Raw genomic sequence first — 13,438 nt, 5'->3', positions numbered from 1 at the left:
GTCTCCAGCAAATCAATGTCCAAAACAAGAAGTGGGGCTGAGGAAAGAGGAGAAAACTGTTGTACCTAAAGAGACCTCAGGCAACCAAAGGCGTGCTGGCATCTTCCTCTGAGCAAATCTGAACTCTTAAGATATTTGGGGCATAAAATAGGGATTTTTTTAAATGTGAACTAACTGATAGATATGAGGGAATTTTGTTTTCGTTGTCTGATTATGTAACTTTTTTTATAGTGCATACCTAATAATTTGGGGTGAAATAGCCTGATGCCTCTATGTATACTTTAAAAAAAAAAACGCTATCACGTCCACTTGACAAATTTAGGTGACATTTATATATCATTGATCATTAAGTAACATCCTAAGTTTCCATAATAGGATGTCAGAAATATATTAGCCTCTATGCTGAACACTTGCCAGCTCTCCCCACTTGTGTATTTTAATTTTTCCCCAAATGTGTTTTCCTCTACAACAAAGGCTGATTCGCCAAGGAAAAACAGCAGCGCGCGGCCTCCCGGGTCCAGGAGCGCGCGCTCCTGCCTAGGGCAACGCGCCCTTCCGCCCACAGAGTCGCTTTGTTCCGGGGCGCCCCTTGCCGCCGCCGGCGCGCGGGCTTTCTTTGTTCTTCGCCCTCTCCGCCATTTTGCGCAGGGGAACACAGGCAGGGGAGGGCAGGATCGCCCCGCTACCTCCGGGCAGTTAAACCCGACTTCTCCGTAGAACTCAAAAACCACGCACACACGACTTAAGTACTGGAGCACTAAGCAAGCAGCTTCTTGGAGAAGCAGATGAACAATGCTACGCGAGATTCACCGGCAAAAAAAACAATAATCCGAAAATCTTTACACTTAAACACTAAGGCAACAACGTATGTAAGCTTAATGCCATAAAATACCCCGTTTTCAAATAGGTGATCTTAAAGCTACAGCTGTCTTAAAACGGGACGAGTTTTAAACGCAACCAAGCTACGCACTTACTAGCTAGCAACACCGAAACGTTCCAATAAAAATGCTAGGCTCTCTTATGGAAATACGTGGGCGGCCCTGAAAAGGGCCTTTGATTAGATGCAGTAACTAGCTGAACACAGACAACTTAACCACCAAAGCCGTAAAGAGTGCGACCCTGGCGTTTGAGCGCGTAAACCACATCCATGGCAGTAACGGTCTTGCGCTTGGCGTGCTCGGTGTAGGTGACCGCGTCCCGGATCACGTTCTCCAGGAACACTTTGAGCACACCGCGGGTCTCCTCGTAGATAAGGCCAGAAATGCGCTTAACGCCGCCACGGCGGGCCAGACGCCTGATAGCCGGCTTGGTAATGCCCTGGATGTTATCCCGTAAGACCTTCCGGTGGCGCTTAGCACCCCCTTTTCCCAGTCCTTTTCCGCCTTTGCCACGACCAGACATAATGACGCCGCTCAGACCAACTCCAAAACAGCGACAGAAAGACCTGGGCAATTTCTTTATATGTCCGGATTGCGGACCTAATTGAAGACTGAAGGCGCGCAGGCGGGAACGTCCGCTCGGCCTGCCGGCCCCGCCCCTCGCAGACCACTTTGGAATGACGTCACTGCTCACTCGGTTACCCGGCCGCCGAGGGGACCCTCTGCGGAAGCGTCTCCGGCACGGTCTGCGTCCCCAATTGGGAATTTTCGGATCTTTTTTTACAACTGCGTCAGACTAAAGAAATTCACATTTTTGACTGGTTATCTTTTACTGCTTGGGATGCGTTCGGACGATTGCACAAGAGCCTTGTCCCACATGCCCAGAACTGCAGCAATCTTCGTTGGAATGCAGAGTGCTGCTTTGCTGCCCCCTTTAGTGTTTCTGGCATTTCTGTTCCCTGCGGCAAAGCCCCTCCGAAGCGAAAGCCACCTGCGGAGGAGTTTAAAAATTGCGAGGCATCACCGTCTCTATCTCCAACCGAAAGAAATCTGACTAAAAGAGTTTTCTTTCCGAAGGCGAATACGTGGTTCGTGATTCCGTGGCACAATTCTCGCCTGCCGCGCGGAAGCCCGGGTTCCTTTCCTGGTTTGTTTTCCTTCCCTGTTTATTAAAACCTGTGATTCTCGTTTGACTGTCTAGCCACCCCCCACCTCTGCGCCCAGTAACAATGTGTTAATGTTTACTTCTCTACTCCCAGTTTTGTTTTCTCCTTGTTTCTGGTAGCGACATTATTCTAAAGAGAACTGGCAACTTTTGGTAGCCAAAATATTGAAATAAATAGGCGACCTTCCGCAGACTTCCTAAAAGCTAGTGAGTAAATAGCCTCTGAGTACAGTTAACAATGTTCTTAGAAGTACTGCTTTAGCGAGAAGCAGAGTGGCGCAGCGGAAGCGTGCTGGGCCCATAACCCAGAGGTCGATGGATCGAAACCATCCTCTGCTATAGTGTACTTTTTTCCCTCTTCAGTTGAAATTCTGTAGCTTAGTGTCACAATAAGGAAACAAAATGAAATGGAGCCCTTCTTTAAGAAAAAATTCTGAAATTAAAATTATTTCCTGAAAATAAAGGTGAAATTACGTCCTCTACAGGTAAGAATGTCGTTCATGGATACTCAGTTGTCACTAACTAATATGTCCTCTCATAGTAAACCAGATTTCTTCTGGTTGCCAAAGTGGCCGAGCTATCGTTGCCACCAGTTATCATGACAGTTCTTATTGCGCCATGAAGCCAGGAAAATGCTGAAATACGCTGAGTTCAGGGGTGAGGGTAGGGATGGAAGCTGAGGTATGGAGTTTTATTTCCTTCTCTACATAATTCAGAAAGCACTACTTGTTAGGTCGTTGTGTCCATGTGATAAGGCCATCGACTAGATATCCTCTTGGCCATCCTGGTACAGATTCTTTCAACTACCAGTCTTACTCTTTGGAGTAAATAAGTGACAGTTTAAGGCAGAGTGCAGTTTTGGTGGCCACGATTGAACTCTGACCTGAGAAAACCGCTTCTGCAGTCGCTACTGGTAAATGTGTCTCTATCCTCTACCTTCCTTTACAGTCTGTAACAGAACTATTCTCTGTGCTTATTTTTTAAAGTATATGTGTGGACTGTTTGATATTTCTTTCCTTCAGAATGGATTCCTATTAAGGGATTTATGTCAGATCCTGTGCTGGGTGCTAAGAAAAGGCGTTAAGTAGCCTACAGTCTAGACATGCTTTTAAACAAGAATACATGTAAGTACGCATAGCACAATAAGATATTTCTTTAAAAAAGATTATACACTAAATGCAGTGGGAACAAGTGGAAATGATGGTTGTTTCTGGTGGCCCCATGGCCACCCACTAGTTGGGTGATTCACTGAAAGAACTCACCTGATTCAACATATTCTCAAGGTTAAGATTTATCACAGCAAAGGAAAAAGTGCAGACACAGCAGGAAAAAGATATACACAAGGAAAGACTAGAGAGGGCTTTCTTGTCCTCCAAAGTCCATTTGAGAAATGGAGCCCAAAGTTTGTAAAAGGAGCTGGTTACATACCTACCATGTGACCAACCATGGAGTGGACTCTAAATCAGACACCAGGTACTTAACATGAATTTTCATGTTTACTTTAAATATGTGACCACCTGGTTCATAATGACCCTCTACTTCAGGTAGAGAACATCATCATTACCCAGCAACTACGTGAACATTCTAGTATTTTAATTCTCAGAGTATGACGAAGGGTCATCACCATGGCTAGAGAGATACGTGAAAACTGAGGGAAATCGATTTCCTCCGTTAACTTTTTGCCCTGGCAGTGGCCTGATTCAGAAAAGGTGGTAGATTTTGAGTCAAAACTTGAATGAGTAAGAGTTTGCCAGGAAGTCAAAAAGAAGAGGATTCTAGGCAGAAGAAACACAAGGAGGCATAATCGTTAAGGATTTCTTGAGAACTACAGAAAATTCAATGTGATAGAATATGGAGGTGACGGAGATGGTAGAAGGGGGATTTGGAGAGGAAAAAAAGGGGCTGTGTCCTGATCACCTCCTATTCACCCTGTTGGCGAAGAAGGGATCCTCTGCCTGAATAATATGAGATGGCCGAACACATGACACTCAACACTGGACAAATGAGGTTGGTAGCAGGTTACTAGTCACATATACCCGCTACCTGGAAGAGGAGGACACTGCATGCCATGTGGAGCCACACAGGGGTTAGATTCCCAAGCAGAGTGAACCAGCAGGGACAGTGGGAGGTAAGCTTTGTAGTAACCAGAGGGTGGGGTGACCCCTGGTTCCCTTCAGAAAATGTGATTGTCTTATTTTAATAGTTTCAGGGGCTAACAGTGAGATGAAACCCTTTAGGTTGAGGAGCCAGCGGGAGGCACCTGGTCTGGCTGATAGAGGAGCTGGCCTGGTGGAAGGAGTATCTGCTGAGAGCAGGTGAACTCACAGTTAGGCCTTTTGGGGGCCTTGTGAGGCTCAAAGATGTCAAGGGAGCACTTAAAATTTTAGGTCTTACAATACAGGCTGGAGTTGTGGCAGAAGAGATAGGGAAAGGGCCGGTCATAAGGAAGGGAGTATTTGATACAAACAAGTTTAGATTTTGTTTTTCTATGGGCAGTAGGAAACCATGACCAATTTTGATCAAAGGAGTAATATGATCAAATTCTCTCATTAGAAAAAAGTCTCTGGAGTTTTCAAGTTTGTAGTCTGGTCCTTGATTCTTTTTTAGTTTTTGTTTGTTTTCATGGTAAACCATGCAACAAATGTCTTTTATAATGTATCTTTTAAAAACATTATTTCTTCAATCTCTCCATATACAGGCAAAAATAAGTACACCTATTTGACATATTGAAACTTGCCCACTTGATCATTGCCTAGAAAAGAGAAAATTATCCCTAAAGCTTACTAAACCAGGAGGCCAATTCATCTGCCCGCCTCCAAGAACATGGAGATGAATGTGACAGATTGTCTCCCATCTGAACCCTCATTCACTGCTCTTCATAACCCTTCCTCAGGCCCAGATCAGCAGCACGTTTCTTGTCAACAATCATTAAATGTCCACGGCTTTCCTCATCATCTGCTACGGATATCTGGGGTACACGTTTACTTGCGTATCACCAGAAAATATGTTGGTATTTGAGGGGAAATGTCATGGAAACGAGACATCAGTCATCCTCAAAAATGATTTTGGCTGGATTTCCTTGCCGATGATCTTCTCAAAGATGGTGGTTTCTCCGCCAAATCAGATGCTTCAGTCTTGGCTATCTCCTCTGCCATCTCCTCCTTCCACTTCCCTCCTGCGCTTCCTGAGGAGGAGGGAGGAACCAAATGAGTGGACAGAGCTTCATTGGTTTATTTTTCAGCAAGTCATTTCTCTTCTAAGATGGGAGAGAGGAGATGGGGAGTTTAGAACATACTTTTTTTCACCTCAATATATATATTCACTATATATATATATATATATTCATCATGTATATATAAATATATATATCACCTTAATTTGACCACTCCATATTGGTCAGCTCCACTCCATGTTTAATGCACAACTTAAACTTAACATGTCCAAACAGCACTTCTGATCCTGACTCACACTCACACTGCACCCCAAAATGCTGCTCATGTGGTGGTCCCCATCTCGGTAAATGGAAACTTTGTTGGTGTAGCAAAAAATCTTGGAGATATACATGACTTCTCTGTTTCTCTCACATCCTCACTTCAATCAGCAAATCTTTCAGAACGTATCCAGAATTTAACCACTTCCACCAACACTACCCACGATGCTTTAGCCACCATCTTCCTGCTTCCCGGAAGAGAGAAAGAGAGAGAAGAAAAAGTCCACATTCAGATTTTTGCAGGATAGAAGAATCTTTTTGCTAATAATCTCCACATTAAAGATGATTGCAAAATTCAAAAAAAAAATGTATTTGAGAAATTCAGCCCATTTTTATTAAGCTGCTACTATTTGCCAGATGTTATTCTGTGACCAGGGAAAGAAAGACTATGTAAAAGGCCTCATTCTGTGCTCCAGAAGCTGCTAATTTACTAGTCAAGAAAAGCCAAGACCTTTCATAAGTGAGCCAGGAGGGCCAATGCGCCCAGTGAGTCTAGGATTTAAGAAAATCAAGGAAACGCCTCATGTGTGGACTGCTGACATTATCTTCAAACAAGGTGCCTGAGGTCACACAGATTCACTGACAAGGCTGAAAGAAGCAATCCAAAATATAACTTTAGATCTGTATCACGTTATTAGGCCAAGCACTCTACAGCACATTATAAATTCTATAAACACCTCGTCCATAGACTGATTTTAATGCAACATGTTTTGTGTTGACTCATCTGTTAAATTTAAAAATTGTGAACAGTCACTATTTTTGTAGTCCTACTGTAGTGTTTGTTTCTTAAGATGTGGAAGCCTCAAATAATAGTAATGGCCCTGGAGCTCTCTAAACCCCTGAGAAACACCAAGAAAAGCATTCCTTTCTTCGTTAGATAGAGACATACTGTCAAAAGTGCTCAAACGTCATATTATAACCATCAGAGAAAGTACTAGAAGAGCTTGGGAAGGGGGAAATTGTTATGCCTGGGGGCCTGCAGATATCCACGCAGGATGGAGAGAAAGATATTCGTACAGACGCTGCCTTTAGGAAGACTGCCTTCCTGGGTGCAGTTTCCGTGACGACAGTCCGGACCGACATCCCAAGTACCTCGGGTCTGAAGATGGTGAATGTGGTGAGTATTAATAGGGAAGAAACTCTGAGTTAGCCTATTAAAAAATATCCGTCCGTGAAGACAATATGCAATATTTTGCCATATTTTAGATGCCATAAACTCCAGGTTTTCTGCTCGGGAGTCGTAGAGTGAACGACTTTTCTCTCCACGGAGTCCCTATATACTGCAGGACCGAAATCATTGGCAGTCCCTACCCTTCCTAAAGGCCGACTCCGTGGCCCCAAATAACCCGCGTAATCTCGAGGTTCCGTTTTCCGATGACGAAAAGCGCAGGTGGCGCGGGCGCGGCGGCCTTTTTGTCATTACATGACTCGTAGGACTCAGGACGGGGCAGAAAGGTCGCTGTACTTTTTAAGTGTTACAGCAAGGTCGGCTTCTCGCGGACCACGTGGCCTAACGGATAAGGCGTCTGACTTCGGATCAGAAGATTGAGGGTTCGAATCCCTTCGTGGTTAAGTTTTCATGCTCTCTTGTGAAAACTTCTTACCATTTCTCCTGGGGGAAGGGGAATCACCTGTTACTTATGTCTTCAGAACCCTTTTCTTTCTTCGCGCTCTACTCTAAAGAGGTCATTCTCAAAAGCCTTGGGAGAACCAATGTCAGGGGTGAAGAGGGGCTGAAAGTCAAAACCTGAAAGGTTTTCCAATAATTTGGAGGCTCTCAAGTTCTCCCCAAATTTGGATTTTGAGCGCCCCATTTTCATTTTTACAGGCTCGGCTTGTCCCGAGCTTCTTGAAAAAGGGAATTCGGGTCTGTAAACCGAGCTCTCTGGAACTGCTGAATCTCAGACGAACGCCAGGCCCCAGTGACTAGCACAGTGGGGAACCTGTTGCTCCCCCTTCCCACTGGCTTCGCCCTGGGCTACAGTCCCTTCACATTTCTCTTCTAGTCTGAGTCTGTGTCCTTCGAAGTTATAGCTGCTGCTGGAGTCTATGTTACTGAATGTGTATTCTCCTCCCCTCACTATCCATCTTAACTTCCTCTTTCCTTTGGTTTTGTTGCTGTCAAAAGGATGAAAACAGCTCATATTCAAACCTAAATTACAGAACACAAATATTAAGCTCATTAAAGAGCCCAACTGTTCACAGAGTGTGTATGCAAACAGGAAGACAGAGGAGATAGCTGTGCAAAATATATAAAAACACATTTTCATGCATGCCTAAATAAACTGAATTTAATAATAATTTAAGATGAAGAAACAGTAATTTCCAATTGTTAACTTCATGGTGAAATATATGGTGTTTGATTCCAGGTCTGAATATTGGTTCAAATCACATGGGGTGCATGACTGCTTTTGTTAGGTCAGAACAATGAATATTAAGGTAATAATTGCCTCTTCCTTTCCCCAGGCTCTTTCTTAGTCGCCCATGTGACTCTGGTTCCCTCTAGTCATCTGTAGAATCCAAATTGTACACAAAAGTTGAGGCTTGAAGGTTGATTCCCAGACGTTGAGATTTCTCAAACCAAAAAAGTTTCAAAATCTTAATTTGTATAAAACCACTCCCTGCTTTCTTCCTTGTAAAACATACCATTTACGCTAAATATCCTTTTATGAACCAGAGAAAGGATATAAGCTCAAAAGAAGAGCAATCTTTTAAAGCGAACAAAGATACAATTAAGAAATACTTATGTTGCTAGCATTTTTCCGCTTTCCCAAGAATGTGCGAAATCTTCCTCCTCTCTCCCTGGCGAGCATTTAATCCTCTGGACCAGAGGATGACCCAGACTTTCTTTGGAGGCGCACACCCTCCCCAGGCATTTAATGGAAGTGTAAATTGTGATCCAAGAAGATAAAAATCTTCCTGACACAAATTCTTTCCCTCTGTCTTCTTTTTCCTTCTCCTTTTTCCTGCATTAACAGCAAAGGGATACCAAAAGGCAAAGACAGCCTTTCCAGACTGGAAAGTGCCAAAGAGAAGAAAATTGGAAAAGGGCCATCTGCACACATCCTGAACCTTAAATAGTCATTGAAGCCTTGGGGCCTGTCCCAAAATCCAGAGAATAAAAACATATGCACCCTCCTGTAGAAGTGTAAGCCTTTCTGCTTTGAGAAGGGGATTCAAAAAAAGATAACCAAACACTCTTTAGAGATGGATGAAAAGAGTGACTACAAGAACAGAAATAAAGAAGAAAGATTCCTGGGTGTGGATTACAAACACTGGGAGTTGGGCCCTGCTGGACAGCAAAAGAGCAGATTCATACATTTAAATGTTTATGGAGCACCTACCAGGTTCCGATCTCCATCCCCGGCCACTAGTCTAAGCTCTAGGATTCTAGGATGTAAGATCTAAGATTCTAGGATCACAGTGAACAAAGTACACAAAAATCCGTGTCCTTAAGAGATTTGGGGGGTAGGAGGAGGGGAAGGGAGCAACACAGAGAACAGAAGAAAAACGAGTAGATTTTATAATATGTAAGTAAATTATATATTAGAGGAGAGAGGTTCAAAAATGTAAGGACTTTTATTATGACCTGGAAGGAGAAAAACTATGTGTTTCAATCACCTATTGCTCCATAACAAAAAACCCCACAGATACTTAAAAGCATATAACAACAAGCATTTATTACTCAGGCATCGGAAGGTGATTGATCTGAGCTAAGCTTAGCTAAGGCTGTACTTTGAACTGTGGGGACAGCTCCGCTTGGCTCCTCAGCTCCTCGCTGCAGGAGCTCTGCTAGTTTGAAGTATGTTCATCCTGGGACTATGAGTGAAAGGACACCAGCTACCCAGAGGAAAATTCCTCCCGTGAAGATGGCAAGGATGCATGAGGGCCGGCCCAACCATGAGGGTATATTTAAAAACCCTGCTTGACTCATGTCTGCTAATGTCACAGTGGCCAAAATCTTTCTCATGCTCCAACCCAATGACAAGCGGCCTGGAAGGAGAGTCCATCTCTTAAAGAGGAACTGAGAAGTTATTAGGCATAGGGTTTGGTACAGGAAGGAATGAAGAATTGAGGCCAATAATTTAATCATAAGAAGAGTCAATGCAGATTTATGAATTTTAGAAATCATTAATCCTTTCCTATTAATATTAAACCTTATTGTATTTCATATTAAAAATAAGTTATCAAATGTATAAATTACATGCATTTTGAAGAGGAAAGCAGCCCCTGACAGCCAGGAACTGGTCTGACATTAACAGCTAGGCCTCGGTGTTGCTAGAAGCCGGCCTGGCACTCACAACTAAGGCCTAGTCATGTCCTGTTGAGCATAAATAATTTCAAAGAATGCCGACAGACAAGGCCACTTTGTCAGCATTATGAAGCAAAATAAAAACAAAAATAGTCCATAATCATGTCTGAGCACTGATAAAAAAGAAGAACATTGTCCAAAGAACAAAAATAATCAAACATCCCCTCTTTCCTCGGTAATATAAGTGACTGCTGCTTTTTTCTTTCTTTCTTTCTTTCTTTCTTTTTTTTTTTTTTTTTTTACCAATTATAGCTATAGTTCTGCTTTGATCCTCTCACCTTCTACATAAAGGTCATTAAGATACCTAATCATTGAATTGCTGAGTCACTTAATAATTCACCATGGTGTTTTATCTCCCTCATTGCAACAAGACAACAAATCTAACTTTCTGCAACTACAGTGTGTCCCTCCTGGTTTTTGGTAGGAGATCCCCACCAATCTTGAATTTTGAAGTACTAAACATCATAAAGACAGAGGAGGTTAACATTTACATGACATCTCCCCTTTGTCCATCACTCAGCCAGGTTAAGGGGAGATGGGTTAAAAAGTTGAAGACAATCTTTGCATATCATACAGATAACAAATTTTTCCAGTTTGCTGTATTTTAATATGCTATATTTTTGTTTAGATATGGGATGCTTTTGGCCAAGTGATAGTTTTTAATGTTTATTTAGCAACTTTATCAATCTTTTCCATTGTGATGTGCTTATATAATATAATTTTAATGGTCTGTAGTCTTCTATTATTTAGGAGTAATATACTATGTGTGACCAATCCCTTACTGATTATACACTTCTGCTGTTACTGCTCCTCATTCTTATAAAGAGCTCTGTGTGTATATTCCTATAGCAGGTAAATATCTGCATATGTCCTATTTTCTTGGGATAAAATCAGAGCAGTGGAATTTCTGAGTTAAAGAATATATATGTCTTTAAAGCTTTTGATATGAATTGCCAATGATCTTCCAACAAGGATTTCTGATTTACAATGCCTCTAGGAGTGTGGTCTACTACTTATTAGCAGACAAATGTGAAAGTAATTATACTAATTTCCGTTATTAGAAATGGCTTACAACTAGAAGAACCCACAAGTAAAATATACAACTATGTACTGGGGGGATTTGGGGAGAAAAAGCAGAAAAAAAAATAAAATTGGCAACAGTTGCCAGCTCAGGTGCCAATCTTTAAAAAAAATGGCTTATTTGCATATTATCTATTAATAATATAGACACTAATAATATAATTGATATGTTTCTCTTTTGTTTCAATGGTGTATCTTAAGCACCTGAAAAAAATGCCTGGTACATAGTAGGTGTTCAATAAAAAGTTGATTAAAAAAAGGTAGTGGGTGCTGTGGAAAAAGTCAAGCAAGGGAAGGGGATAGGGAGCAGTGGTCAAGGAAGTACCAGTAGAAGTGATATTTGATCAAAGGAAGTAAGGATGTGAACCAAGTAAATATCTAAGAAGAGTTCCAGGAAGAGGGAAGAATAAGTGTGAAGGCCTAGAGGGAGGACTGTGCTTGCAGTGTGCAAAAAACATCAGGGAAGCCAGGGTGGGGCCAGCCCCGATGGCCTAGTGGTTAAAGTTTGTCATTCTCTGCTTTGGCAGCCCAGGTTTGCTTCCTGGGCACAGAACCACACCACTCATCGGTCAGTGGCCACGCTGTCGTGGCGGCTAACATTAAAAAAAAAAAAAAGAGGAAGATTGGCAACAAATGTTAGCTCAGAGTGAATCTTTCTCAGCAAAAAAAAAAAAAAAAAAAAAAAAAAAAGCCAGGGTAGCTGGGAGAGATTGAGCAAGAGAGAGTGTAAAAGAACATAAGGGCAAGAGACCATCGTGAAGCAGATCATGTCTTTGGGGCCATGAGTTAAATTTTGCGTTTACACTGAGTGAAACAGGAGAGGGTCAAAGGTTTGGAGCAGATGAGTGACATCGTCTGACTTAGCTTTCAGCAGAATCTTGGGGCTGTTGGTTTGAGGATAGATTGTAGCAGAGCAAGGTGAGAGGAAGCAGGGAGAGGTGCCAGGACGCTGATTCATGGTGGCCTGGACTGCAGTGGCAGCAGTGGAAGTGGTCAGAAATTATTTGATTCTGGATATATTGTAAAGAAAGAACTAAGGTGCTTAGGTCTTTCCTATTTAATGTATTCTTCCTTCCTTCCCTCTTTAGTAGTTAAGAGGAAACAGACCCCTTGGGTTTCAAAGAGGTGAGGGGCAGAGGGGAAAGTGTCCCAGCTCTCCCTCCCTTCTTTAGAACAAGACAAGAGATTGACACACTTAATTTGATGTGTATTAAAAGGAGTGACCAATACCCTGGGTATATTCTGCCTGCACAAAGTTTTAATTCTTTTCCCTACCACCACCACACACAGACACACACACACACACACACACACACAATACATCTTTAAGTGTTTACTTTATAAATATCTGTTGAATGTGCAAAGTTGGGGAGACAAGGATATAAGAGGGTAGTACCCCTTGAACCTCATTCTCAAAGAAGGTAAAGTGAGAAAGGATGGGCAGGAGGGTAAGATGCTCAGGCATCCAGAACATCAATTATCTCTGATTGTTGGTTGGTGAAAAAGCAAAATATGTAAAGCATAACACCCAATTCCTGAAGACTCCTCTTTGGCCTCCAATCTGGATCATCAGCTCCCAAGTTTTTGTTTCCACTATTAAATGGATTAAAGTTTGCAAACCATCTTTGAACCATATATACCATATGAGCCATATATTGTTAGCAAAATTCATGCTTCTTAGGTTTCAGTCTCATGAGGTTTTGGGAGATCCACCAGCTTAAGACAAGTATACTTCAGAAGAATTTTCTAGGTATCAAAATTCACCATCCCAGTCACAGGGTTTGAATATGTTGGAGAGACCTCACTGCCTTGACCACTTGATCTAAAAGAATTTTGTTCCCATGAACCATAATAAAGAAATATTGGTTACATGATTTTTTGTTGTTGTTGTTTAACAATTAGTTTATGTGGTCTCTACTTCAGTGTCCTCATCCATAAAATAGAGACAGATAGTAAAAGGAGTCCCTTCAAATTTTGTTATTCTACACTGTGTATCCCTGTCCTCGCTGTGGTTTAAGGTGAAAACAGTTGACGGGAGATTTTACGGGATTATGTGCTAAAATTAAAATGTAAGTGGCAAAAGATGATCAAAGGAGGGAGAGAGAGAGGCTGGAGCGCTTGGAAAAGATCTTTGATTTGAATTAATTCAACTAAGATATGAAGAGGAGCAGGATGCTTTCGTTTGCAGATTCATGGGAAAAGGATTTTGCCAGAAGTGAGCAGAGACTTTCCTGGTGGAAGGAACCACATGAGCAAAAACAGAACATGTGGACAGTTTCTGCTTCGGGAGGCGGGGACCAGTGGTCAGATAAAGCTCGAGTTTGACGGAGAGGTTGGGAGGGTAAGAAGTGATAAGGTGTTAAGAGAGAACCTTGGACCTAGAAATGTGCCTGGAATTTAAAAGGCAAAGAATATTCGACAAAAATTGCCGAGACAGGGGAACCAAGACTGAGGAGTCTGTGTGTATGTTGGGGGCGGGGGGGGGGGGGGGGGGGGGGGGGGGGGGGGGGGGG

General features: G+C 42.4%; 1 protein-coding gene and 2 non-coding genes across 3 annotated transcripts in view; 2 read left to right on the top strand and 1 right to left on the bottom strand.

Annotated features, from left to right (window-relative positions):
• LOC124227097 (uncharacterized) overlaps nucleotides 1-1,416 on the bottom strand; it is a 29,527-nt gene extending 28,111 nt beyond the window's left edge. The window contains exon 1 of the mRNA XM_046640996.1: nucleotides 1,119-1,416. Coding sequence (XP_046496952.1) covers nucleotides 1,119-1,401 — 283 coding nt within the window. The 5' untranslated portion in view covers nucleotides 1,402-1,416. The remainder of the gene's footprint in view (nucleotides 1-1,118) is intronic.
• Nucleotides 1,417-2,310: 894 nt separating this feature from the next.
• Nucleotides 2,311-2,382, top strand: TRNAM-CAU (transfer RNA methionine (anticodon CAU)). The gene has a single exon. It is a non-coding gene; the product is annotated as a tRNA-Met (tRNA).
• A 4,650-nt stretch (nucleotides 2,383-7,032) lies between these two features.
• On the top strand, nucleotides 7,033-7,105 carry TRNAR-UCG (transfer RNA arginine (anticodon UCG)). The gene has a single exon. It is a non-coding gene; the product is annotated as a tRNA-Arg (tRNA).
• The last annotated feature ends 6,333 nt before the right edge of the window (nucleotides 7,106-13,438 follow it).

This window comes from Equus quagga, chromosome 15, assembly GCF_021613505.1.
Source record: "Equus quagga isolate Etosha38 chromosome 15, UCLA_HA_Equagga_1.0, whole genome shotgun sequence".
In the NCBI taxonomy this organism is placed as follows: domain Eukaryota; kingdom Metazoa; phylum Chordata; class Mammalia; order Perissodactyla; family Equidae; genus Equus; species Equus quagga.
The sequence above is the reverse complement of the archived record's forward strand: the minus strand, read 5'-3'. Positions and strand labels throughout refer to the sequence as shown.